We start from the raw sequence: 24597 nt of genomic DNA, 5'->3' as shown, positions 1-24597 counted from the left end.
TACTGTTAGAGAAGTAGGGAAACAAGCTAGGTTATTTACTGTTAGAGAAGTAGGGAAACAAGCTAGGTTATTTACTGTTAGAGAAGTAGGGAAACAAGCTAGGTTATTTACTGTTAGAGAAGCAGGGAAACAAGCTAGGTTATTTACTGTTAGAGAAGTAGGGAAACAAGCTAGGTTATTTACTGTTAGAGAAGTAGGGAAACAAGCTAGGTTATTTACTGTTAGAGAAGTAGGGAAACAAGCTAGGTTATTTACTGTTAGAGAGTAGGGAAACAAGCTAGGTATTTACTGTTAGAGAAGTAGGGAAACAAGCTAGGTTATTTACTGTTAGAGAAGTAGGAAACAAGCTAGGTTATTTACTGTTAGAGAAGTAGGGAAACAAGCTAGGTTATTTACTGTTAGAGAAGTAGGGATACAAGCTAGGTTATTTACTGTTAGAGAAGTAGGGAAACAAGCTAGGTTATTTACTGTTAGAGAAGTAGGGAAACAAGCTAGGTTATTTACTGTTAGAGAAGTAGGGAAACAAGCTAGGTTATTTACTGTTAGAGAAGTAGGGAACAAGCTAGGTTATTTACTGTTAGAGAAGTAGGGAAACAAGCTAGGTTATTTACTGTTAGAGAAGTAGGGAAACAAGCTAGGTTATTTACTGTTAGAGAAGCAGGGAAACAAGCTAGGTTATTTACTGTTAGAGAAGTAGGGATACAAGCTAGGTTATTTACTGTTAGAGAAGCAGGGAAACAAGCTAGGTTATTTACTGTTAGAGAAACGGGGAAACAAGCTAGGTTATTTACTGTTAGAGAAGTAGGGAAACAAGCTAGGTTATTTACTGTTAGAGAAGTAGGGATACAAGCTAGGTTATTTACTGTTAGAGAAGCAGGGAAACAAGCTAGGTTATTTACTGTTAGAGAAGCAGGGAAACAAGCTAGGTTATTTACTGTTAGAGAAGTAGGGATACAAGCTAGGTTATTTACTGTTAGAGAAGTAGGGAAACAAGCTAGGTTATTTACTGTTAGAGAAGCAGGGAAACAAGCTAGGTTATTTACTGTTAGAGAAGTAGGGAAACAAGCTAGGTTATTTACTGTTAGAGAAGTAGGGAAACAAGCTAGGTTATTTACTGTTAGAGAAGTAGGGAAACAAGCTAGGTTATTTACTGTTAGAGAAGTAGGGAAACAAGCTAGGTTATTTACTGTTAGAGAAGTAGGGATACAAGCTAGGTTATTTACTGTTAGAGAAGTAGGGAAACAAGCTAGGTTATTTACTGTTAGAGAAGTAGGGAAACAAGCTAGGTTATTTACTGTTAGAGAAGTAGGGATACAAGCTAGGTTATTTACTGTTAGAGAAGTAGGGAAACAAGCTAGGTTATTTACTGTTAGAGAAACGGGGAAACAAGCTAGGTTATTTACTGTTAGAGAAGTAGGGATACAAGCTAGGTTATTTACTGTTAGAGAAGTAGGGAAACAAGCTAGGTTATTTACTGTTAGAGAAACAGGGAAACAAGCTAGGTTATTTACTGTTAGAGAAGTAGGGAAACAAGCTAGGTTATTTACTGTTAGAGAAACGGGGAAACAAGCTAGGTTATTTACTGTTAGAGAAGTAGGGATACAAGCTAGGTTATTTACTGTTAGAGAAGTAGGGAAACAAGCTAGGTTATTTACTGTTAGAGAAGTAGGGAAACAAGCTAGGTTATTTACTGTTAGAGAAGCAGGGAAACAAGCTAGGTTATTTACTGTTAGAGAAGTAGGGAAACAAGCTAGGTTATTTACTGTTAGAGAAGTAGGGAAACAAGCTAGGTTATTTACTGTTAGAGAAGCAGGGATACAAGCTAGGTTATTTACTGTTAGAGAAGTAGGGAAACAAGCTAGGTTATTTACTGTTAGAGAAGTAGGGAAACAAGCTAGGTTATTTACTGTTAGAGAAGCAGGGAAACAAGATAGGTTATTTACTGTTAGAGAAGTAGGGATACAAGCTAGGTTATTTACTGTTAGAGAAGTAGGGAAACAAGCTAGGTTATTTACTGTTAGAGAAGTAGGGAAACAAGCTAGGTTATTTACTGTTAGAGAAGCAGGGAAACAAGCTAGGTTATTTACTGTTAGAGAAGTAGGGAAACAAGCTAGGTTATTTACTGTTAGAGAAGCAGGGAAACAAGCTAGGTTATTTACTGTTAGAGAAGTAGGGAAACAAGCTAGGTTATTTACTGTCAGAGAAGTAGGGAAACAAGCTAGGTTATTTACTGTTAGAGAAGCAGGGAAACAAGCTAGGTTATTTACTGTTAGAGAAGTAGGTTATTTACTATTGTCCCCTGCTCCAGTCTGTTACCCAGATAGAACCCTCTCTCTATTCTAGAACCTCCCCTGCTCCAGTCTGTAACCCAGATAGAACCCCGTCTCTATTCTAGAACCTCCTCTGCTCCAGTCTGTAACCCAGATAGAACCCTGTCTCTATTCTAGAACCTCCTCTGCTCCAGTCTGTAACCCAGATGGAACCCTGTCTCTATTCTAGAACCTCCCCTGCTCTAGTTTGTAACCCAGATAGAACCCTGTCTCTATTCTAGAACCTCCCCTGCTCTAGTCTGTAACCCAGATAGAACCCTGTCTCTATTCTAGAACCTCCACTGCTCCAGCCTGTAACCCAGATAGAACCCTGTCTCTATTCTAGAACCTCCCCTGCTCCAGTCTGTAACCCAGATAGAACCCTGTATCTATTCTAGAACCTCCCCTGCTCCAGTCTGTAACCCAGATAGAACCGTCTCTATTCTAGAACCTCCCCTGCTCCAGTCTGTAACCCAGATAGAACCCTGTCTCTATTCTAGAACCTCCCCTGCTCCAGTCTGTAACCCAGATAGAACCCTGTCTCTATTCTAGAACCTCCCCTGCTCCAGTCTGTAACCCAGATAGAACCCTGTCTAAATTCCCAAGGTGGGGTTTATATTCGGAAGAGCAGAAAGGGGCGGGCCCATGACTGAGTTAAACTCCAAAGGGAATTGGAGTTTCCTTCATTAAACAGTTTAAAATCACATTATATAATTTCACAACTAGTTTCATCTTTACTCATTCATTTTATACAACAATTAGATGCACGCCTCAGAACTGAGACTCATGGATCAACAGGATTATGGGAATGTGGCTGTACTTCACCGACCTTTTGTACCTTGTTCAGTTCTCCAGTTCTGTGAGGTGGAAGAAGTTCCTTTGTTCTCTCAATGAAAACTCACTCTGTCTCTATACTGTCTGGCCATGAGGAAGAATCTCCTCCAGGAATTTATGACCTGCCTAACAGCAGCCTGGGTGTAGGAGAGAGAGAGAGAGAGAGAGGGGAGGGGGGGGTGGGGGTGGTGCTCGCTGTACCCAAAGAGGGCAACGTCATGACACTGTACTACTCCATAGTACTATACCATACCGTATCTCTCCACCGGTTAACACCGTTAACGACTGACAATACTGATTAAACTCTCTCTCTCTCCCTCTCCCTCTCCCTCTCTATCTGTCTCTCTCCAGCCTCGCCCATGCTGGCCCATAGGTTTGTGACGGTGCGTCGGGGCAGCCCTGCAGCCCGGTCAGGTCAGATCCAGCCGGGTGACCAGCTAGAGGCAGTGGAGGGACGGTCCGTTGTCACCCTGCCTCACAGAGACCTGGCACAGATAATGAGACGGGCCGGAAACACACTCAGACTCACCATCATACCAAGACTTAACACCAGTGAGTTATATACCTACCAATATCTAGTTATATACCTACCAATATCTAGTTATATACCTACCAATATCTAGTTATATACCTACCAATATCTAGTTATATACATACCAATATCTAGTAATATACATACCAATATCTAGTTATATACATACCAATATCTAGTAATATACATACCAATATCTAGTTATATACCTACCAATATCTAGTTATATACCTACCAATATCTAGTTATATACCTACTAAATCTAGTTATATACATACCAATATCTAGTTATATACATACCAATATCTAGTAATATACATACCAATATCTAGTTATATACATACCAATATCTAGTTATATACCTACCAATATCTAGTAATATACATACCAATATCTAGTTATATACCTACCAATATCTAGTAATATACATACCAATATCTAGTTATTTACATACCAATATCTAGTAATATACCTACCAATATCTAGTAATATACCTACTAAATCTAGTTATATACATACGAATATCTAGTAATATACATACCAATATCTAGTAATATACATACCAATATCTAGTAATATACATACCAATATCTAGTTATATACATACCAATATCTAGTAATATACAAACCAATATCTAGTAATATACATACCAATATCTAGTAATTGTAACATCCTGACCAGAGTTCTTATGTGTTGTGCTTGTTTTAGTGTTGGTCAGGACGTGAGCTGGGTGGGCATTCTATGTTGTGTGTCTAGTTTGTCTGTTTCTGTGTTCAGCCTAATATGGTTCTCAATCAGAGGCAGCTGTCAATTCGTTGTCCCTGATTGAGAATCATATATAGGTGGCTTGTTTTGTGTTGGTGATTTTGTGGGTGGTTGTTTCCTGTGTCAGTGTTTGTGCCACACGGGACTGTGACGGTTAGTACGTTTGTTGTTTTGTATTCTTGTCTAGTTTTCATGTCATTAAATTATGGAAACTTACCACGCTGCACATTGGTCCTCCGATCCTTCTCGCCTCTCCTCGTCCGATGAGGAGGACGAAATAGACTGCCGTTACAGTAATATACATACCAATATCTAGTAATATACATACCAATATCTAGTTATATACATACCAATATCTAGTTATTTACATACCAATATCTAGTTATATAAATACCAATATCTAGTTATTTACATACCAATATCTAGTAATATACATACCAATATCTAGTAATATACATACCAATATCTAGTAATATACATACCAATATCTAGTTATATACATACCAATATCTAGTTATTTACATACCAATATCTAGTTATTTACATACCAATATCTAAACCCATTGAGTTGTATACATACCAATATCTAGTTATATACATACCAATATCTAGTAATATACATACCAATATCTAGTAATATACATACCAATATCTAGTTATATACATACCAATATCTAGTTATATACCTACCAATATCTAGTTATATACATACCAATATCTAGTAATATACATACCAATATCTAGTTATATACATACCAATATCTAGTTATATACATACCAATATCTAGTTATATACATACCAATATCTAGTAATATACCTACCAATATCTAGTTATATACCTACCAATATCTAGTAATATACATACCAATATCTAGTTATATACATACCAATATCTAGTTATATACATACCAATATCTAGTTATTTACATACCAATATCTAGTAATATACATACCAATATCTAGTAATATACATACCAATATCTAGTTATATACATACCAATATCTAGTTATATACATACCAATATCTAGTTATATACATACCAATATCTAGTTATTTACATACCAATATCTAGTTATATACATACCAATATCTAGTTATATACATACCAATATCTAGTAATATACCTACCAATATCTAGTTATATACATACCAATATCTAGTTATATACATACCAATATCTAGTTATATACATACCAATATCTAGTTATTTACATACCAATATCTAGTAATATACATACCAATATCTAGTAATATACATACCAATATCTAGTAATATACATACCAATATCTAGTTATATACATACCAATATCTAGTAATATACATACCAATATCTAGTTATTTACATACCAATATCTAGTAATATACATACCAATATCTAGTAATATACATACCAATATCTAGTTATATACCTACCAATATCTAGTTATATACATACCAATATCTAGTTATATACATACCAATATCTAGTTATTTACATACCAATATCTAGTTATATACATACCAATATCTAGTTATATACATACCAATATCTAGTTATATACATACCAATATCTAGTTATATACATACCAATATCTAGTTATATACATACCAATATCTAGTTATTTACATACCAATATCTAGTTATATACATACCAATATCTAGTTATATACATACCAATATCTAGTTATATACATACCAATATCTAGTTATATAAATACCAATATCTAGTTATATACATACCAATATCTAGTTATATACCTACCAATATCTAAACCCATTGAGTTATATAAATACCAATATCAGTTATATACATACCAATATCTAGTTATTTACATACCAATATATAGTTATATACATACCAATATCTAGTTATTTACATACCAATATCTAACACCAGTGAGTTATAGACCTTTACACACTTATTTACACACAGACATATGTGACTTGTTTCAGAAACTAGGTGTTCAGCTTATAAAGGCTTCATAAATCCTTCATAATGCCTTTATAAGCACTACATACATGTGTTACAAAGCATCTATAACCGAATGTCATGCTTTATAAAGGGTTCATAAATGTGGCATAACTGTGTGACATCATCACCAATGTCAAATATGACATTAACAAATGTACTCTACACTCTAACCACTAGGCTACCTACCGCCTCTACACTCTAACCACTAGGCTACCTGCCGCCTCTACACTCTAACCGCTAGGTTGCCCTGCCGCCTCTACACTCTAACCACTAGGCTACCTGCCGCCTCTACACTCTAACCGCTAGGTTGCCCTGCCGCCTCTACACTCTAACCACTAGGCTACCTGACATTAACAAATGTGAACATGATATATTACTATGTTTTATTAAGGGTGACATGTTGTGCTGAAGGATGGCGTACGCTCTGAAGTGGTGTCATTTTACTATCGTTTTTTTTTTTTTTAAGTGGGGGAAACCATTTTTTGGGGGAAACCCAAAACCTGGAAAAACATAACCAAGAAATCATAATTTGGGGAAAAAACTGAATTAGGTAAAAAATTAAAGCTGATTTTTAAAGGCCTTACCTTGTTTAAAAGGCCCTACCAACAGTTTAAAAGGCCCTACCAATGTTTTAAAAGGCCCTACCAACGGTTTAAAAGGCCCTACCAACGATTTAAAAGGCCCTAGCAACGGTTTAAAAGGCCCTAGCAACGGTTTAAAAGGCCCTAGCAACGGTTTAAAAGGCCCTACCAACGGTTTAAAAGGCCCTACCAACGGTTTAAAAGGCCCTACCAATGTTTTAAAAGGCCCTACCAACGGTTTAAAAGGCCCTACCAACGATTTAAAAGGCCCTACCAACGGTTTAAAAGGCCCTACCAACAGTTTAAAAGGCCCTACCAATGTTTTAAAAGGCCCTACCAACGGTTTAAAAGGCCCTACCAACGATTTAAAAGGCCCTAGCAACGGTTTAAAAGGCCCTAGCAACGGTTTAAAAGGCCCTACCAACGGTTTAAAAGGCCCTACCAACGGTTTAACTTCTTCTGGCTGCAAGCCCGAGGCCGCCCACAATATGACAACAGCCACTTCAAGTGCAGGGCGCGAAATTCAAAAGATATTTTTTTTAAATATTTAACTTTCACACATTAACAAGTCCAATACAGCATATGAAAGGTACACATCTTGTGAATCCAGCCAACATGTCCGATTTTTTAAATGTTTTACAGCGAAAACACCACGTTTATTTATGTTAGCTCACCACCAAATACAAAAAAGGACAGACATTTTTCACAGCACAGGTAGCATGCACAAAGCCAACCTAACTAACCAAGAACCAACCAAACTAACCAACAAACAACTTCATCAGATGACAGTCTTATAACATGTTATTCAATAAATCTATGTTTTGTTCGAAAAATGTGCATATTTCAGGTATAAATCATAGTTTACATTGCAGCTACAATCAGAAATTGCACCGAAAGCAGACAGAATAATTACAGACACCAACGCCAAATACCTAAATACTCATCATAAAACATTTCTGAGAAATACATAGTGTACAGCAAATGAAAGACAGGCATCTTGTGATTCCAGCCAATATTTCCGATTTATTAAGTGTTTTACAGCGAAAACACAATATAGCGTTATATTAGCTTACCACAATAGCCAGAAACACAAGCCATTTCCCAGCAGTAAAAGTTAGCGATCGTGACAAACCAGTAAAAGATATATAATTTTTGACTAACCTTGATATTCTTCATCAGATGACAGTCCTATAACATCAGGTTATACATACACTTATGTTTTGTTCGAAAATGTGCATATTTAGAGCTGAAATCAATGGTTATACATTGTGCTAACTTAGCTACTTTTTCCCATAACGCCCAGATTTTTTTCTGACACTTTTTCTGACACACATATTCTGACCAAATAGCTATTCATAAACATAACTAAAAAATACATGTTGTATAGGAAATGATAGATCCATTAGTTCTTAATGAAATCGCAGTGTTAGAATTCTAAAAAATAACTTCATTACGACATCCAGCTTCGGTATAGCTAGAGTACCCAAAAGTTGGGCGCCGACGACTAGTTCACATGTACGACAGATATATGAAATAGCATCATAAAATGTTTCTTACTTTTGCTGATCTTTCATCAGAATGTTGGACAAGGGGTCCTTTGTCGGGAACAATCGTTGTTTGGATTTAGAACGGACTCTTTCCCTCTTGAATTAGCAAGCGCACTAGCCAAGTGGCGCGAATCTCTCCATCGTCAACAAAGTCAGAGAACGGAACACGGCAAAACTCCCAAAAAAATTTCAATAATCTGATTCAACTATATTGAAAAAACATACTTTACGATGATATGGTCACATGTATCAAATAAAATCAAAGCCGGAGATAGTAGTCGCCTATAACGGCAGCTAAACAGAAGGCAAATCCAGGTACCTCCTCGCGCTCTCCAGAAAACAGGAAATGGGGGACACGTCATACAAAGAGCTTGTATTCCACTTCAGACCAAGATAAACACTCAATTTCTTCTCTCACCGCCTCTTGACATCCAGGGGAAGGTCTATGAAGTGCATGTATACTAATACGTATCATGCCCATTTATAGGCAGGAAGTAGAACAGAGCCTCGATTTCAGACTTTCCACTTCCTGGTCAGGAAGTTTGTGCCAAATGAGTTCTGTTTGACTCACAGATATAATTCAAACGGTTTTAGAAACTAGAGAGTGTTTTCTATACAATAGTAATAATAATATGCATATTGTACGAGCAAGAATTGAGTACGAGGCCGTTTGAAATGGGCACCTTTTATCTGGCTACTCAATACTGCCCCTGCAGCCCAAACAGCTTAAAGGCCCTACCAACGGTTTAAAAGGCCCTACCAACGGTTTAAAAGGCCCTACCAACGGTTTAAAAGGCCCTACCAACGGTTTAAAAGGCCCTACCAATGGTTTAAAGGCCCTACCAACGGTTTAAAAAGGCCCTACCAACGGTTTAAAAGGCCCTACCAATGGTTTAAAAGGCCCTACCAATGGTTTAAAAGGCCCTACCAATGGTTTAAAAGGCCCTACCAATGGTTTAAAAGGCCCTACCAACGGTTTAAAAGGCCCTACCAACGGTTTAAAAGGCCCTAGCAACGGTTTAAAGGCCCTAGCAATGTTTTTAAAAGGCCCTACCAACGGTTTAAAGGCCCTACCAACGGTTTAAAGGCCCTACCAACGGTTTAAAAGGCCCTACCAACGGTTTAAAAGGCCCTACCAACGGTTTAAAGGCCCTAGCAACGGTTTAAAGGCCCTAGCAACGTTTTTAAAAGGCCCTAGCAACGTTTTTAAAAGGCCCTAGCAACGTTTTTAAAAGGCCCTAGCAACGGTTTTTGCTGTGACTGACTGTACTTTAGAGTGTGTGTCACCCTGCAGCACAGCATTTTGGGGGAAGTTGAGGTCCGATATTGACTATACACCAAGAGGGAAAGAGGTTGGGCCGTCCTAGAAATGTTTTAGAGAAATATAATGTATACAATATAGCAGATGCTTTTATCCAAAGCATCTTACAGTCGTGCGTGAATACATTTTTACCTATGGGTGGTCCCGACAATCGTCCCCAATATCCTGGCATTTAAATGCTTTACCAAGATGCATGACAGGGTTATAAATGCTTTGTGAAGCCTCAATTGAATATGATTTATAAGGCCTATATTAAGCTGTGCTTATGCCACCCTTTATAAAGCACAGGTTTATGTCATATTTGACATAGTGAGTAATGTCACATTTGACATTGGTGGTTATGTCACATAGTTATGATACATTTATGAACCCTTTATAGAGCTTGACGTACAGTTATAGATGATTTGTAACACATGTATGTAGTGTTAATGAAGGCTTTATGAAGGCTTAACGAAGGCTTTATGAAGCTTCAATGTCTCTTAAAGCCGCAGTCAGCAGTTGAAACAATAACAAAGTGTTCTTCCAGACCCTGTTTCGGTATAAAGATGAGGGACGGGGCTGGAGAAATATATATATATATATATATATATATATATATATATATATATATATATATATATATATATATGTATATATTACCTTTATTTAACTAGGCAAGCCAGTTAAGAACAAATTCTTATTTATAATGACAGTCTACCGGGGAACAGTGGGTTAACTGCCTTGTTCAGGGGCAGAACGACAGATTTTTACCTTGTCAGCTTGGGGATTCAATCCAGCAACCTTTCGGTTACTGGCCCAACGCTCTACCCACTAGGCTACCTGCCGCCTCTACACTCTAACCATTAGGCTACCTGCCGCCTCTACACTCTACCCACTAGGCTACCTGCCGCCTCTACACTCTAACCACTAGGCTACCTACCGCCTCTACACTCTAACCACTAGGCTACCTGCCGCCTCTACACTCTACCCACTAGGCTACCTGCCGCCTCTACACTCTAACCACTAGGCTACCTACCGCCTCTACACTCTAACCACTAGGCTACCTGCCGCCTCTACACTCTAACCACTAGGCTACCTGCCGCCTCTACACTTTAACCACTAGGCTACCTGCCGCCTCTACACTCTAACCACTAGGCTACCTTACCACTCTCAAATTCATAGACAGAGCTATGGATGCAAGGACTGACCATTCATGTTATCAACATGATAGTTTTAACCATGTGTTGAGGCTCTAGTGTTTTGTATACATTTACTTTGATTACAAACATTCAAGTGAAACAAGTTCCTGTTTTAGGTTCTGATGGGGTACAACAGATTAACTAAGCTCATTAAGCATTTAGAAGTTATATGCTTCAAGAATCAATGGGTTCATATCATTCATTTCCCAAAGTCCCAATTTTTTTTATGTAGAAACTGCAAATTGCCCCTTTCTTATATTCTTCTCTTAGACTCCTCTAATCTGTCTTCCCTTAGACTCCTCTAATCTGTCTTCCCTTAGACTCCTCTAATCTGTCTTCCCTTAGACTCCTCTAATCTGTCTTCCCTTAGACTCCTCTAATCTGTCTTCCCTTAGACTCCTCTAATCTGTCTTCCCTTAGACTCCTCTAATCTGTCTTCCCTTAGACTCCTCTAATCTGTCTTCCCTTAGACTCCTCTAATCTGGTTTCCCTTAGACTCCTCTAATCTGGTTTCCCTTAGACTCCTCTAATCTGGTTTCCCTTAGACTCCTCTAATCTGTCTTCCCTTAGACTCCTCTAATCTGTCTTCTCTTAGACTCCTCTAATCTGGTTTCCCTTAGACTCCTCTAATCTGTCTCCCCTTAGACTCCTCTAATCTGTCTTCCCTTAGACTCCTCTAATCTGTCTTCCCTTAGACTCCTCTAATCTGTCTTCCCTTAGACTCCTCTAATCTGTCTTCTCTTAGACTCCTCTAATCTGGTTTCCCTTAGACTCCTCTAATCTGTCTTCCATTAGACTCCTCTAATCTGTCTTCCATTAGACTCCTCTAATCTGGTTTCCCTTAGACTCCTCTAATCTGTCTTCCCTTAGACTCCTCTAATCTGTCTTCCATTAGACTCCTCTAATCTGTCTTCTCTTAGACTCCTCTAATCTGTCTTCCCTTAGACTCCTCTAATCTGTCTTCCCTTAGACTCCTCTAATCTGTCTTCCCTTAGACTTCTCTAATCTGTCTTCCCTTAGACTCCTCTAATCTGTCTTCCCTTAGACTCCTCTAATCTGTCTTCCCTTAGACTCCTCTAATTTGTCTTCCCTTAGACTCCTCTAATCTGTTTTCTCTTAGACTCCTCTAATCTGTCTCCCCTTAGACTCCTCTAATCTGTCTTCCCTTAGACTTCTCTAATCTGTCTTCCCTTAGACTCCTCTAATCTGTCTTCCCTTAGACTCCTCTAATCTGTCTTCCCTTAGACTCCTCTAATCTGTCTTCTCTTAGACTCCTCTAATCTGTCTTCTCTCTAATCTGTCTTCCATTAGACTCCTCTAATCTGTCTTCTCTTAGACTTCTCTAATCTGTCTTCCCTTAGACTCCTCTAATCTGGTTTCCCTTAGACTCCTCTAATCTGTCTTCCCTTAGACTCCTCTAATCTGTCTTCTCTTAGACTCCTCTAATCTGTCTTCCATTAGACTCCTCTAATCTGTCTTCCATTAGACTCCTCTAATCTGGTTTCCCTTAGACTCCTCTAATCTGGTTTCCCTTAGACTCCTCTAATCTGGTTTCCCTTAGACTCCTCTAATCTGGTTTCCCTTAGACTCCTCTAATCTGGTTTCCCTTAGACTCCTCTAATCTGGTTTCCCTTAGACTCCTCTAATCTGGTTTCACTTAGACTCCTCTAATCTGTCTTCTCTTAGACTCCTCTAATCTGTCTTCCATTAGACTCCTCTAATCTGTCTTCCATTAGACTCCTCTAATCTGTCTTCCCTTAGACTCCTCTAATCTGTCTTCCATTAGACTCCTCTAATCTGTCTTCCCTTAGACTCCTCTAATCTGTTTTTCATTAGACTCCTCTAATCTGTCTTCCCTTAGACTCCTCTAATCTGTCTTCCCTTAGACTCCTCTAATCTGTCTTCCCTTAGACTCCTCTAATCTGTCTTCCCTTAGACTCCTCTAATCTGTCTTCCCTTAGACTCCTCTAATCTGTCTTCCCTTAGACTCCTCTAATCTGGTTTCCCTTAGACTCCTCTAATCTGGTTTCCCTTAGACTCCTCTAATCTGTCTTCCCTTAGACTCCTCTAATCTGGCTTCCCTTAGACTCCTCTAATCTGTCTTCTCTTAGACTCCTCTAATCTGGTTTCCCTTAGACTCCTCTAATCTGTCTCCCCTTAGACTCCTCTAATCTGTCTTCCCTTAGACTCCTCTAATCTGTCTTCCCTTAGACTCCTCTAATCTGTCTTCCCTTAGACTCCTCTAATCTGTCTTCTCTTAGACTCCTCTAATCTGGTTTCCCTTAGACTCCTCTAATCTGTCTTCCATTAGACTCCTCTAATCTTTCTTCCCTTAGACTTCTCTAATCTGTCTTCCCTTAGACTCCTCTAATCTGTCTTCCCTTAGACTCCTCTAATCTGTCTTCCCTTAGACTCCTCTAATCTGTCTTCCCTTAGACTCCTCTAATCTGTCTTCCATTAGACTCCTCTAATCTGTCTTCCATTAGACTCCTCTAATCTGTCTTCCCTTAGACTCCTCTAATCTGTCTTCCATTAGACTCCTCTAATCTGTCTTCCATTAGACTCCTCTAATCTGTCTTCTCTTAGACTCCTCTAATCTGTTTTCCCTTAGACTCCTCTAATCTGTCTTCCCTTAGACTTCTCTAATCTGTCTTCCCTTAGACTCCTCTAATCTGTCTTCCCTTAGACTCCTCTAATCTGTCTTCCCTTAGACTCCTCTAATCTGTCTTCTCTTAGACTCCTCTAATCTGTCTTCTCTCTAATCTGTCTTCCATTAGACTCCTCTAATCTGTCTTCTCTTAGACTTCTCTAATCTGTCTTCCCTTAGACTCCTCTAATCTGGTTTCCCTTAGACTCCTCTAATCTGTCTTCCCTTAGACTCCTCTAATCTGTCTTCTCTTAGACTCCTCTAATCTGTCTTCCATTAGACTCCTCTAATCTGTCTTCCATTAGACTCCTCTAATCTGGTTTCCCTTAGACTCCTCTAATCTGGTTTCCCTTAGACTCCTCTAATCTGGTTTCCCTTAGACTCCTCTAATCTGGTTTCCCTTAGACTCCTCTAATCTGGTTTCCCTTAGACTCCTCTAATCTGGTTTCCCTTAGACTCCTCTAATCTGGTTTCACTTAGACTCCTCTAATCTGTCTTCTCTTAGACTCCTCTAATCTGTCTTCCCTTAGACTCCTCTAATCTGTCTTCCATTAGACTCCTCTAATCTGTCTTCCCTTAGACTCCTCTAATCTGTCTTCCATTAGACTCCTCTAATCTGTCTTCCCTTAGACTCCTCTAATCTGTTTTTCATTAGACTCCTCTAATCTGTCTTCCCTTAGACTCCTCTAATCTGTCTTCCCTTAGACTCCTCTAATCTGTCTTCCCTTAGACTCCTCTAATCTGTCTTCCCTTAGACTCCTCTAATCTGTCTTCCCTTAGACTCCTCTAATCTGTCTTCCATTAGACTCCTCTAATCTGTCTTCCCTTAGACTCCTCTAATCTGTCTTCCCTTAGACTCCTCTAATCTGTCTTCCCATAGACTCCTCTAATCTGTCTTCCCTTAGACTCCTCTAATCTGGTTTCCCTTAGACTCCTCTAATCTGTCTTCCCTTAGACTCCTCTAATCTTTCTTCCCTTAGACTCCTCTAATCTGTCTTCCCTTAGACTCCTCTAATCTGGTTTCCCTTAGACTCCTCTAATCTGTCTTCCCTTAGACTCCTCTAATCTTTCTTCCCTTAGACTCCTCTAATCTTTCTTCCCTTAGACTCCTCTAATCTGTCAGAAGGCCCAGAGTTAGAGGCTGACGGCAGGACAAGGAAAGGCCACAGACGGAGGCCCAAGGTGAGGCTTGTATGTGTATTTTTTTATTTTTTTATTCATAGTTTTATGTGTGTACATCATTTCAGATAATTTCCTCTCTAATAATTTGGTGTATTTACAATTGCCCGGTCAATCCCAGAGCGATAGTATCATCTTTCTCTCCTCTCTAACTCTCTCCTTCTAGCAGCAGGACCAGCGTTACTATAGTGTAGACCTAGAGAGAGGTCCTACAGGTTTTGGCTTCAGTCTGCGGGGGGGCAGTGAGTACAACATGGGCCTGTATGTCCTGGGACTGATGGAGGGAGGACCTGCCTCGCGCAGCCACAAGATACAGGTGAGACAGGCTGTTGGGTGTGTTGGGACTGATGGAGGGAGGGTCTGCCTCGCACAGCCACAAGATACAGGTGTGTGTGTGTTTCTCTCTGTGTGTGTGTGTCTGTGTGTGTGTGTGTGTGTGTGTGTGTGTGTGTGTGTGTGTGTGTGTGTGTGTGTGTGTGTGTGTGTGTGTGTGTGCGTGTGTGCGTGTGTAGTTGTTGTCGTTGTGTAACCTGTATTGTATTGCTGTTGTGTAGGTGAGTGACCAGCTGGTAGAGATAAATGGTGACAGTACAACAGGAATGACCCACAGCCAGGCCGTAGAGCAGATAAGAAGAGGAGGACATCGTATACACCTGATACTGAAGAAAGGAAACGGATACGTCCCAGACTATGGTAAGAGACAGGAAAGGGAGGATACGTCCCAGACTATGGTAAGAGACAGGGAAGGGAGGATACGTCCCAGACTATGGTAAGAGACAGGGTAGGGAGGATACGTCCCAGACTATGGTAAGAGACAGGGAAGGGAGGTAGGATATGTCCCAGACTATGGTAAGAGACAGGGAAGGGAGGATACGTCCCAGACTATGGTAAGAGACAGGGAAGGGAGGATACGTCCCAGACTATGGTAAGAGACAGGGAAGGGAGGATACGTCCCAGACTATGGTAAGAGACAGGGTAGGGAGGATACGTCCCAGACTATGGTAAGAGACAGGGAAGGGAGGATACGTCCCAGACTATGGTAAGAGACAGGGTAGGGAGGATACGTCCCAGACTATGGTAAGAGACAGGGAAGGGAGGATACGTCCCAGACTATGGTAAGAGACAGGGTAGGGAGGATACGTCCCAGACTATGGTAAGAGACAGGGTAGGGAGGATACGTCCCAGACTATGGTAAGAGACAGGGAAGGGAGGATACGTCCCAGACTATGGTAAGAGACAGGGTAGGGAGGATACGTCCCAGACTATGGTAAGAGACAGGGTAGGGAGGATACGTCCCAGACTATGGTAAGAGACAGGGTAGGGAGGATACGTCCCAGACTATGGTAAGAGACAGGGTAGGGAGGATACGTCCCAGACTATGGTAAGAGACAGGGTAGGGAGGATACGTCCCAGACTATGGTAAGAGACAGGGTAGGGAGGATACGTCCCAGACTATGGTAAGAGACAGGGAAGGGAGGATACGTCCCAGACTATGGTAAGAGACAGGGTAGGGAGGATACGTCCCAGACTATGGTAAGAGACAGGGTAGGGAGGATACGTCCCAGACTATGGTAAGGGACAGGGAAGGGAGGATACGTCCCAGACTATGGTAAGAGACAGGGAAGGGAGGATACGTCCCAGACTATGGTAAGAGACAGGGAAGGGAGGTAGGATATGTCCCAGACTATGGTAAGAGACAGGGAAGGGAGGATACGTCCCAGACTATGGTAAGAGACAGGGAAGGGAGGATACGTCCCAGACTATGGTAAGAGACAGGGAAGGGAGGATACGTCCCAGACTATGGTAAGAGACAGGGTAGGGAGGATATGTCCCAGATTATGGTAAGAGACAGGGTAGGGAGGAAGGATATGTCCCAGACTATGGTAAGAGACAGTCTGGGACATATCATTCCTCCCTTCCCTATGGTAAGAGACAGGGTAGGGAGGAAGGATACGTCCCAGACTATGGTAAGAGACAGGGAGTGGAGGAAGGATACGTCCCAGACTATGGTAAGAGACAGGGTAGGGAGGAAGGATACGTCCCAGACTATGGTAAGAGACAGGGTAGGGAGGAAGGATACGTCCCAGACTATGGTGAGAGACAGGGAAGGGAGGATACGTCCCAGACTATGGTGAGAGACAGGGAGGGGAGGATACGTCCCAGACTATGGTGAGAGACAGGGAAGGGAGGATACGTCCCAGACTATGGTGAGAGGCAGGGAGGGGAGGAAGGATACGTCCCAGACTATGGTGAGAGACAGGGAGGGGAGGAAGAATACGTCCCAGACTATGTTAAGAGACGGGGAGGAAGGATACGTCCCAGACTATGGTGAGAGACGGGGAAGGGAGGTGGGTGAGACATAACAGAAACCTAACAAAGATCCAATTGGGATGTAAAATGTTTGTGCGTCTCGGTGAAGGACATGACTATTGCTAGAACATTAGCTAGCATCTAAAACCCTGATTGGTCTCTTAGTGACCTTTATTGACCCATTCTGGATAGTTCTTTCACTTGTTTCCTCAGCTTTCTTTCTCAGTGCTCAGAGTCTCAGTGTCTCAGTCTCAGTGCTCAGAGTCTCGATGCTCAGAGTCTCAGTGTCTCAGTCTTAGTTCTCAGAGTCTCGATGCTCAGAGTCTCAGTGTCTCAGTCTCAGTGCTCAGAGTCTCAATGCTCAGAGTCTGAGTGTCTCAGTCTCAGTTCTCAGAGTCTGAGTGTCTCAGTCTCAGTTCTCAGAGTCTGAGTGTCTCAGTGCTCAGAGTCTCAGTTCTCAGTTCTCAGAGTCTCAGTTCTCAGAGTCTCAGTTCTCAGAGTCTCAGTTCTCAGAGTCTTAGTGTCTCAGTGCTCAGAGTCTCAGTTCTCAGAGTCTCAGTTCTCAGTCTCAGTTCGCAGTGTCTCAGTTCTCAGAGTCTCAGTTCTCAGAGTCTCAGTTCTCAGAGTCTCAGTTCTCAGAGTCTCAGTTTGCAGTGTCTCAGTTCTCAGAGTCTCAGTTCTCAGTTCTCAGAGTCTCAGTTCTCAGAGTCTCAGTTCGCAGTGTCTCAGTTCGCAGTGTCTCAGTTCTCAGAGTCTCAGTTCTCAGAGTCTTGGATCTTCCTGACTTTCTTCTTCCTATTTCTCTCTTTTTCCTGACCGTACATGTGGTCTCCTTCTTTCTTTGTACTGTCCCTTCACCTTCGTCTTTCTCTCTCCTCTTTATGTCCCTCTCCTCCTCCTCCCTCTCAGTGGAGCTCTCCAGCCTGTCTCTGTGTATGACCAACTCTAAGCAGGGAGAGCCTTGTTTCTATGTCGTCGGCAGAACAGAGAATACGCGGTTGGTATCTCTTCCTGTTAGTCTTCCATTCTCTTTGATTTATGTTCTAGAACCACTTAGTAGACCCTGTTATCCAGTCTAGTATGTGATCCCTGCGTGACTTGACGTTGCTAGTGCCTCTTCCCAACTGAACCGTACAGTCTGAAGCACATGTTCTTGTTGTCCTGAGTTACATTATCAAGAGGTAAACGGCAGGGTTGTCCCTTATGTCCGTGTTTATTCGCTCTTGTAGATAAATTCTATGCACAGTGAGTCGTACCTCCAGACCTATGGAATAGACATATATTTATACACCGCTCATAGTCGTATAGGATCCAACAGTACACTATCACAAAGTGTAGTTGTGATAGAACTAGGTTTGGAAAAAAACTCAGTCTCTTTCACAAAATTCACCGTTTTTCCAGAAATCTTGGTTGGATGTTTCCCAGATTTCATGCAATTCAAAAAAAATCTTACAACCAGGATTTTGGGAAAACCAGGGAATTTTGGAAAAGTTACCAGAATTTTGCAAACCTAGATATAATTGAATAGAAGTTGTTGTTCAGTCTCCATAATCATTGTATTTCAGTAGAAACATAAGTCGTGTTATCTCAGTGAACATTTACAGTACATTACTTAGGCTTGCTGAAACAAAGAGCCACGGGGCTCGCTATTCTCTACATTTTCATCCCATTTCATCGTCACCTGTTTTGTTTTACTTCAAACTTGGATAACACTGTTTGTTGTTTGTGTTAAACTGGAGACTGGTTTCTAATTGGTGTTTTCCCTCTAACTCCCTATCACCTCTCTCTCTCTCTCTCTCTGACCTTTCTCTCTGACCTCTCTCTCTCTCTCTCTCTCTCTCTGACCTCTCTCTCTCCCCCCCCTCTCTCTCTGACCTCTCTCTCTCTCTCTCTCTCTCTCTGACTCTCTCTCTCTTTCTCTCTCTCTCTCTCTCTCTCTCTCTCTGACCTCTCTCTTTCTCTCTCTCTCGCTCTCTCGCTCTCTGATCTTTCTCTCTCTCTCTGACCTCACTCTCTCTCTCTCTCGCTCTCTCTGCTCTCTCACCCCCCCTGCCCCGCTTCCCCCTCCCTCTCTCTCTCTCTCTTTGCCCTCTCCTCCCCCTCTTTCTCTGCCCTTTCTCCCTCTCTCTCTGCCATCTCGCCCCCCCCCCCCTCTCTCTCTCTCAGACCATGATCCCAGATCAGTCTCCTTCTCTCTCTACCCAGAGGATGCGGGTGTGGCTGCAGTAGATAAGACGCACTCTCTGCCAAGGAAGAGCGAAAGGGTGGATAGAGGAGGAGAGAGGCAGAGTAAAGGAGGTAGTCTGGGGGGAACGAGGAGCAGAGGAGGAGGTACTCCTGACACAGACCTGGATTGGCCCGAGGAGGGTCAGGTGGTCAGCCACAGAGGTCAGAGTTTAGGGGATAAGGACAACGGGAAACGCACCCAGAGTTTACCCAAGAACAGACAGGAAGTGGAGGAGGAGGTGAGGCCCAGCGAGGCCAAACAGAGGTCAAAACAGCAGAGGAGCAGGGAAATGCAGAGTAAGAGGGAAAAGAACAGGAGAGAGAGGGGAGATGAGACAGAGGAGCTTCCCATCAGAAACCCAGGTGAAGGTAAGAGGGAAGGGGGGAGGAGGGAGAGAGAGGATTCTGGACCTGCAGAGAGAGCTCTCTTCTCCTTCCTCAAGCCGCTGCAGGAGGGAGAGGCTGAGCTGTCCAATGCGGAATCAGGGGAAACAGGGACTGGTGGGGACAGCTTCTCTGACCAGGTCAGCCTGTCTGCAGCTAGCATCTTCGGTTCCACCGCCCAAGACCCCAGGGACCAGAGAGGAAACCCTTGGAGCACCCAGTCATGGCTCCGGGCCAACCATGCATCCCACACCCCAGGCCCCTGGAGCAGCACACAGCCACAGAGGGCCACCGACAACAGTCCCTGGATTAAACCTGACCTGCAGACGTCTCAGGTTTTGGTGGGATACAGACTGACAGGAAACAGGCTGAGAGAAGGTCTTGACCTGTAGATGATATATAATCCTGGTTAGAGGTTTCATGGATTATTTCCTCGTTTTAATTCCAGAATTTGTCCAACCAGGATTTCTAGAAAACCCTGACCACTGCACCACCCAATCCCCCTGTTAACCCACCTCTTGACTAGGACCCATCATCATAACCCTATGACTCTACCTACCTAACACCATTGCCTATAGAAGTCCACTATCACATTGGATCTATATCATAATGAGTGGTATTATCTTCAACATAATCATTGTCATCACAACATTTTTTATAATGGATATGCAAGTAACAACAACATCTCCTCATTTCAACCCTCTCTACAAACCAGACAGCAGCTACATCTCCTCATTTCAACCCTCTCTACAAACCAGACAGCAGCTACATCAAACATCTCCTCATATCAACCCTCTCTACAAACCAGACAGCAGCTACATCTCCTCATTTCAACCCTCTCTACAAACCAGACAGCAGCTACATCAAACATCTCCTCATATCAACCCTCTCTACAAACCAGACAGCAGCTACATCTCCTCATTTCAACCCTCTCTACAAACCAGACAGCAGCTACATCAAACATCTCCTCATATCAACCCTCTCTACAAACCAGACAGCAGCTACATCAAACATCTCATTTCAACCCTCTCTACAAACCAGACAGCAGCTACATCTCATATCAACCCTCTCTACAAACCAGACAGCAGCTACATCTCCTCATATCAACCCTCTCTACAAACCAGACAGCAGCTACATCTCCTCATATCAACCCTCTCTACAAACCAGACAGCAGCTACATCTCCTCATATCAACCCTCTCTACAAACCAGACAGCAGCTACATCTCCTCATATCAACCCTCTCTACAAACCAGACAGCAGCTACATCAAACATCTCCTCATATCAACCCTCTCTACAAACCAGACAGCAGCTACATCTCCTCATATCAACCCTCTCTACAAACCAGACAGCAGCTACATCTCCTCATATCAACCCTCTCTACAAACCAGACAGCAGCTACATCTCCTCATATCAACCCTCTCTACAAACCAGACAGCAGCTACATCTCCTCATATCAACCCTCTCTACAAACCAGACAGCAGCTACATCAAACATCTCCTCATATCAACCCTCTCTACAAACCAGACAGCAGCTACATCTCCTCATATCAACCCTCTCTACAAACCAGACAGCAGCTACATCTCCTCATTTCAACCCTCTCTACAAACCAGACAGCAGCTACATCAAACATCTCCACATATCAACCCTCTCTACAAACCAAAATGGATGGTTAGCACCACCTAGAGGCTATAGTGATGTATTATAATATGAGGAGGAACCACTATACTAACATTATAATATTACACTTTGTTTATATCATATCACGTTTGCATTATATTTTATGTAGATGATTTATTTAATTTTTTTGTGAAAATATTACTTAGATTTAGATAAATGATTAATAGAAATGATTTGCCTCCTGCTTGCTTATCCTGGATTGTAACTTATTCTCTCCTTAACATCTTTCATATGTAGTCTTACGATGTGATGTTACAGATATCTGGGGGACAATAATTATGTTGTCATATATAGTTTCCGAAAAGCTGGTAACGTTCCCAAAAATCCAATTACATTCCCTGGTTTACCAGAAAACCCTATTGGAAGATGTCTGGAATCAGGATAAGCAACGGAAAACCCTATTGGAAGATGTCTGGAATCAGGATAAGCAACAGAAAACCCTATTGGAAGATGTCTGGAATCAGGATAAGCAGAAATTCTGAAATCCTCCAACCAGGACTTCTGGAAAACCTGGACATTTTGGGAAAGTTACTGTCATACCGTTGAAGTTGGAAGTTTACGTACACTGAGGTTGGAGTCATTAAAACTCGTTTTTCAACCACTTGTTAACAAACTATAGTTTTGGCAAGTCGGTTAGGACATCTACTTTGTGCATGACACAAGTCATTTTTCCAACAATTGTTTACAGACAGATTATTTCACTTATAATTCACTGTATCACAATTCCAGTGGGTCAGAAGTTTACATACACTAAGTTGACTGTGCCTTTAAACAGCTTGGAAAATTCTAGAAAATTATGTCATGGCTTTAGAAGCTTCTGATAGGCTAAAACATCATTTGAGTCAATAGGAGGTGTACCTGTGGATGTATTTCAAGGACTACCTTCAAACTCAGTGCCTCTTTGCTGGACATCATGGGAAAATCTAAAGTAATCAGCCAAGACCTCAGAAAAAACATTGTAGACCTCCACAAGTCTGGTTCATCCTTGGGAGCAATTTCTAAACGCCTGAAGGTACCACGTTCATCTGTACAAACAATAGTACGCAAGTATAAACACCATGGGACCACGCAGCCGTCATACCGCTCAGGAAGGAGACGCGTTCTGTCTCCTAGAGATGAATGTACTTTGGTGCGAAAAATGCAAATCAATCCCAGAACAACAGCAAAGGACCTTGTGAAGATGCTGGAGGAAACAGGTACAAAGTATCTATATCCACAGTAAAACGAGTCCTATATCGACATAACCTGAAAGGCCGCTCAACAAGGAAGAAGCCACTGCTCCAAAACCAGAATAAAAAAAGCCGGACTACGGTTTGCAACTGCAAATGGGGACAAAGATCATACTTTTTGGAGAAATGTCCTCTGGTCTGCTGAAACAAAAATAGAACTGTTTGGCCTTAACGACCATCGTTATGTTTGGAGGAAAAAGGGGGGAGGCTTGCAAGCCGAAGAACACCATCCCAACCGTGAAGCATGGTGGTGACAGCATCATGTTGTGGGGGTGCTGTGCTGCAGGAGGGACTGGTGCACTTCACAAAATAGATGGCATCATGAGGAGGAAAATTATTTGGATATATTGAAGCAACATCTCAAGACATCAGTCAGGAAGTTAAAGCTTGGTCGCAAATGGGTCTTCCAAATGGAGAATGACCCCAAGCATACTTCCAAAGTTGTGGCAAAATGGCTTAAGGACAACAAAGTCAAGGTATTGGAGTGGTCATCACAAAGCCTTGACCTCAATCCTATAGAAAATTTGTGGGCAGAACTGAAAAAGCGTGTGCGAGCAAGGAGGCCTACAAACTTGAGTCAGTTACACCAGCTCTGTCAGGAGGAATGTGCCAAAATTCACCCAACTTATTGTGGGAAGCTTGTGGAAGGCTACCCGAAGCGTTTGACCCAAGTTAAACAATTTAAAGGCAATGCTAACAAATACTAATTGATTGTATGTAAACTTCTGACCCACTGGGAATGTGATGAAAGAAATAAAAGCTGAAATAAATCATTCTCGTTACTATTATTCTGGACATTTCACATTCTTAAAATAAAGTGGTGATCCTAACTGACCTAAGACAGGGAATTTTTTACTAGGATTAAATGTCAGGAATTATGAAAAAACTGAGTTTAAATGTATTTGGCTAAAGTGTATGTAAACTTCCGACTTCAACAGTAGAAGGGTTATATACTGTATAACTGTACTGTTGTAGAGACTAGTGATCTATGAGTCTCTACAGATCTCTACTGGTGCCTTTCATTTTCTAGCCAAGCCGCTTTTAACCAAATCGAGTATTGACAGTGAAGCTTTTACAATGGTTACATCTAAAACCGCACCCTAATCCCTATATAGGGCACTATTTTTGACCAGAGCTGGTTGAAAGTAGTGCCCAATGTCAGGAATAGGGTGCTATTTTGGACGCAACTGTGGTCACATTCTTTGCCAGTTGAACAAATACTTTAAAAGCAGATACTCTCTTTGAGTAAAAATACTCAGACTGAACAGTGGGGTGAATTGAAGATGTGAATGAACGTCATAACACGGTGTCACTTATTCCTTTAGAAACACACATTAGCACTAAGCCATGTATCTAGAATGTATTGATTGTTGGTGCATTAGCACTAAGCCATGTATCTAGAATGTATTGATTGTTGGTGCTGTGGTACTACGTACATCATGCTACACGGCACAGAGACGTCCTATCAGAACTGTCCCCTGCCAGTCTCTGATGCTAATCCATATCCACAAGGTACCACTATGTTACTATTTAATAATGCTACAATATCATCAGTCTGTGATCCTTCCCCATTTCAGCTCCGCCTGTGTTTCAGTAACCAAGAATATAATAAAACAAAGAACAGACCCATCACACCTCCCTCCTCCTCCCTCCATCCTCTCCTCCCCTCATCCCTCCCCTCTTCCTTCCTTCTCTCCTTCCTGCATCCTTCTCCTCCCCTCATCCCTCCCCTCTTCCTTCCTTCCTTCTCTCCTTCCTCCATCCTCTCCTCCCCTCATCCCTCCCCTCTTCCTTCCTTCTCTCCTTCCTGCATCCTTCTCCTCCCGTCTTCCCTTCCTCCCCTCCCTCCTCCCCTAATCCTCCTCCCCTCCTCCCTTCCTCCTCCCCTAATCCTCCCCTCCTCCCTCCCTCCTCCCCTAA

General features: G+C 41.8%; 1 protein-coding gene across 1 annotated transcript; it reads left to right on the top strand.

The window, feature by feature from the left end:
* Nucleotides 1–3500: 3500 nt before the first annotated feature.
* LOC120037199 (membrane-associated guanylate kinase, WW and PDZ domain-containing protein 1-like) lies at nucleotides 3501–20592 on the top strand. The gene is made up of 5 exons (XM_038983376.1): nucleotides 3501–3695; nucleotides 14777–14853; nucleotides 15017–15166; nucleotides 15405–15543; nucleotides 19327–20592. The coding sequence occupies exons 1-5, from the start codon at nucleotides 3503–3505 to the stop codon at nucleotides 20160–20162; spliced, it is 1395 nt and encodes a 464-aa protein (XP_038839304.1). The 5' UTR covers nucleotides 3501–3502; the 3' UTR covers nucleotides 20163–20592.
* The last annotated feature ends 4005 nt before the right edge of the window (nucleotides 20593–24597 follow it).

This window comes from Salvelinus namaycush, unplaced genomic scaffold (genome assembly GCF_016432855.1).
Source record: "Salvelinus namaycush isolate Seneca unplaced genomic scaffold, SaNama_1.0 Scaffold162, whole genome shotgun sequence".
NCBI lineage: Eukaryota > Metazoa > Chordata > Actinopteri > Salmoniformes > Salmonidae > Salvelinus > Salvelinus namaycush.
Note: the sequence above shows the minus strand (reverse complement) of the source record. Positions and strands in the feature narration are given on the sequence as shown.

Coding starts and splice junctions, on each gene's coding strand:
- LOC120037199 (XM_038983376.1), top strand. CDS start 3,503: ATGCTGGCCCATAGGTTTGTGACGGTGCGTCGGGGCAGCCCTGCAGCC. Junction 3,696..14,776: donor CATACCAAGACTTAACACCA/GTGAGTTATATA, acceptor TTCTTCCCTTAG/ACTCCTCTAATCTGTCAGAA. Junction 14,854..15,016: donor GCCACAGACGGAGGCCCAAG/GTGAGGCTTGTA, acceptor CTCTCCTTCTAG/CAGCAGGACCAGCGTTACTA.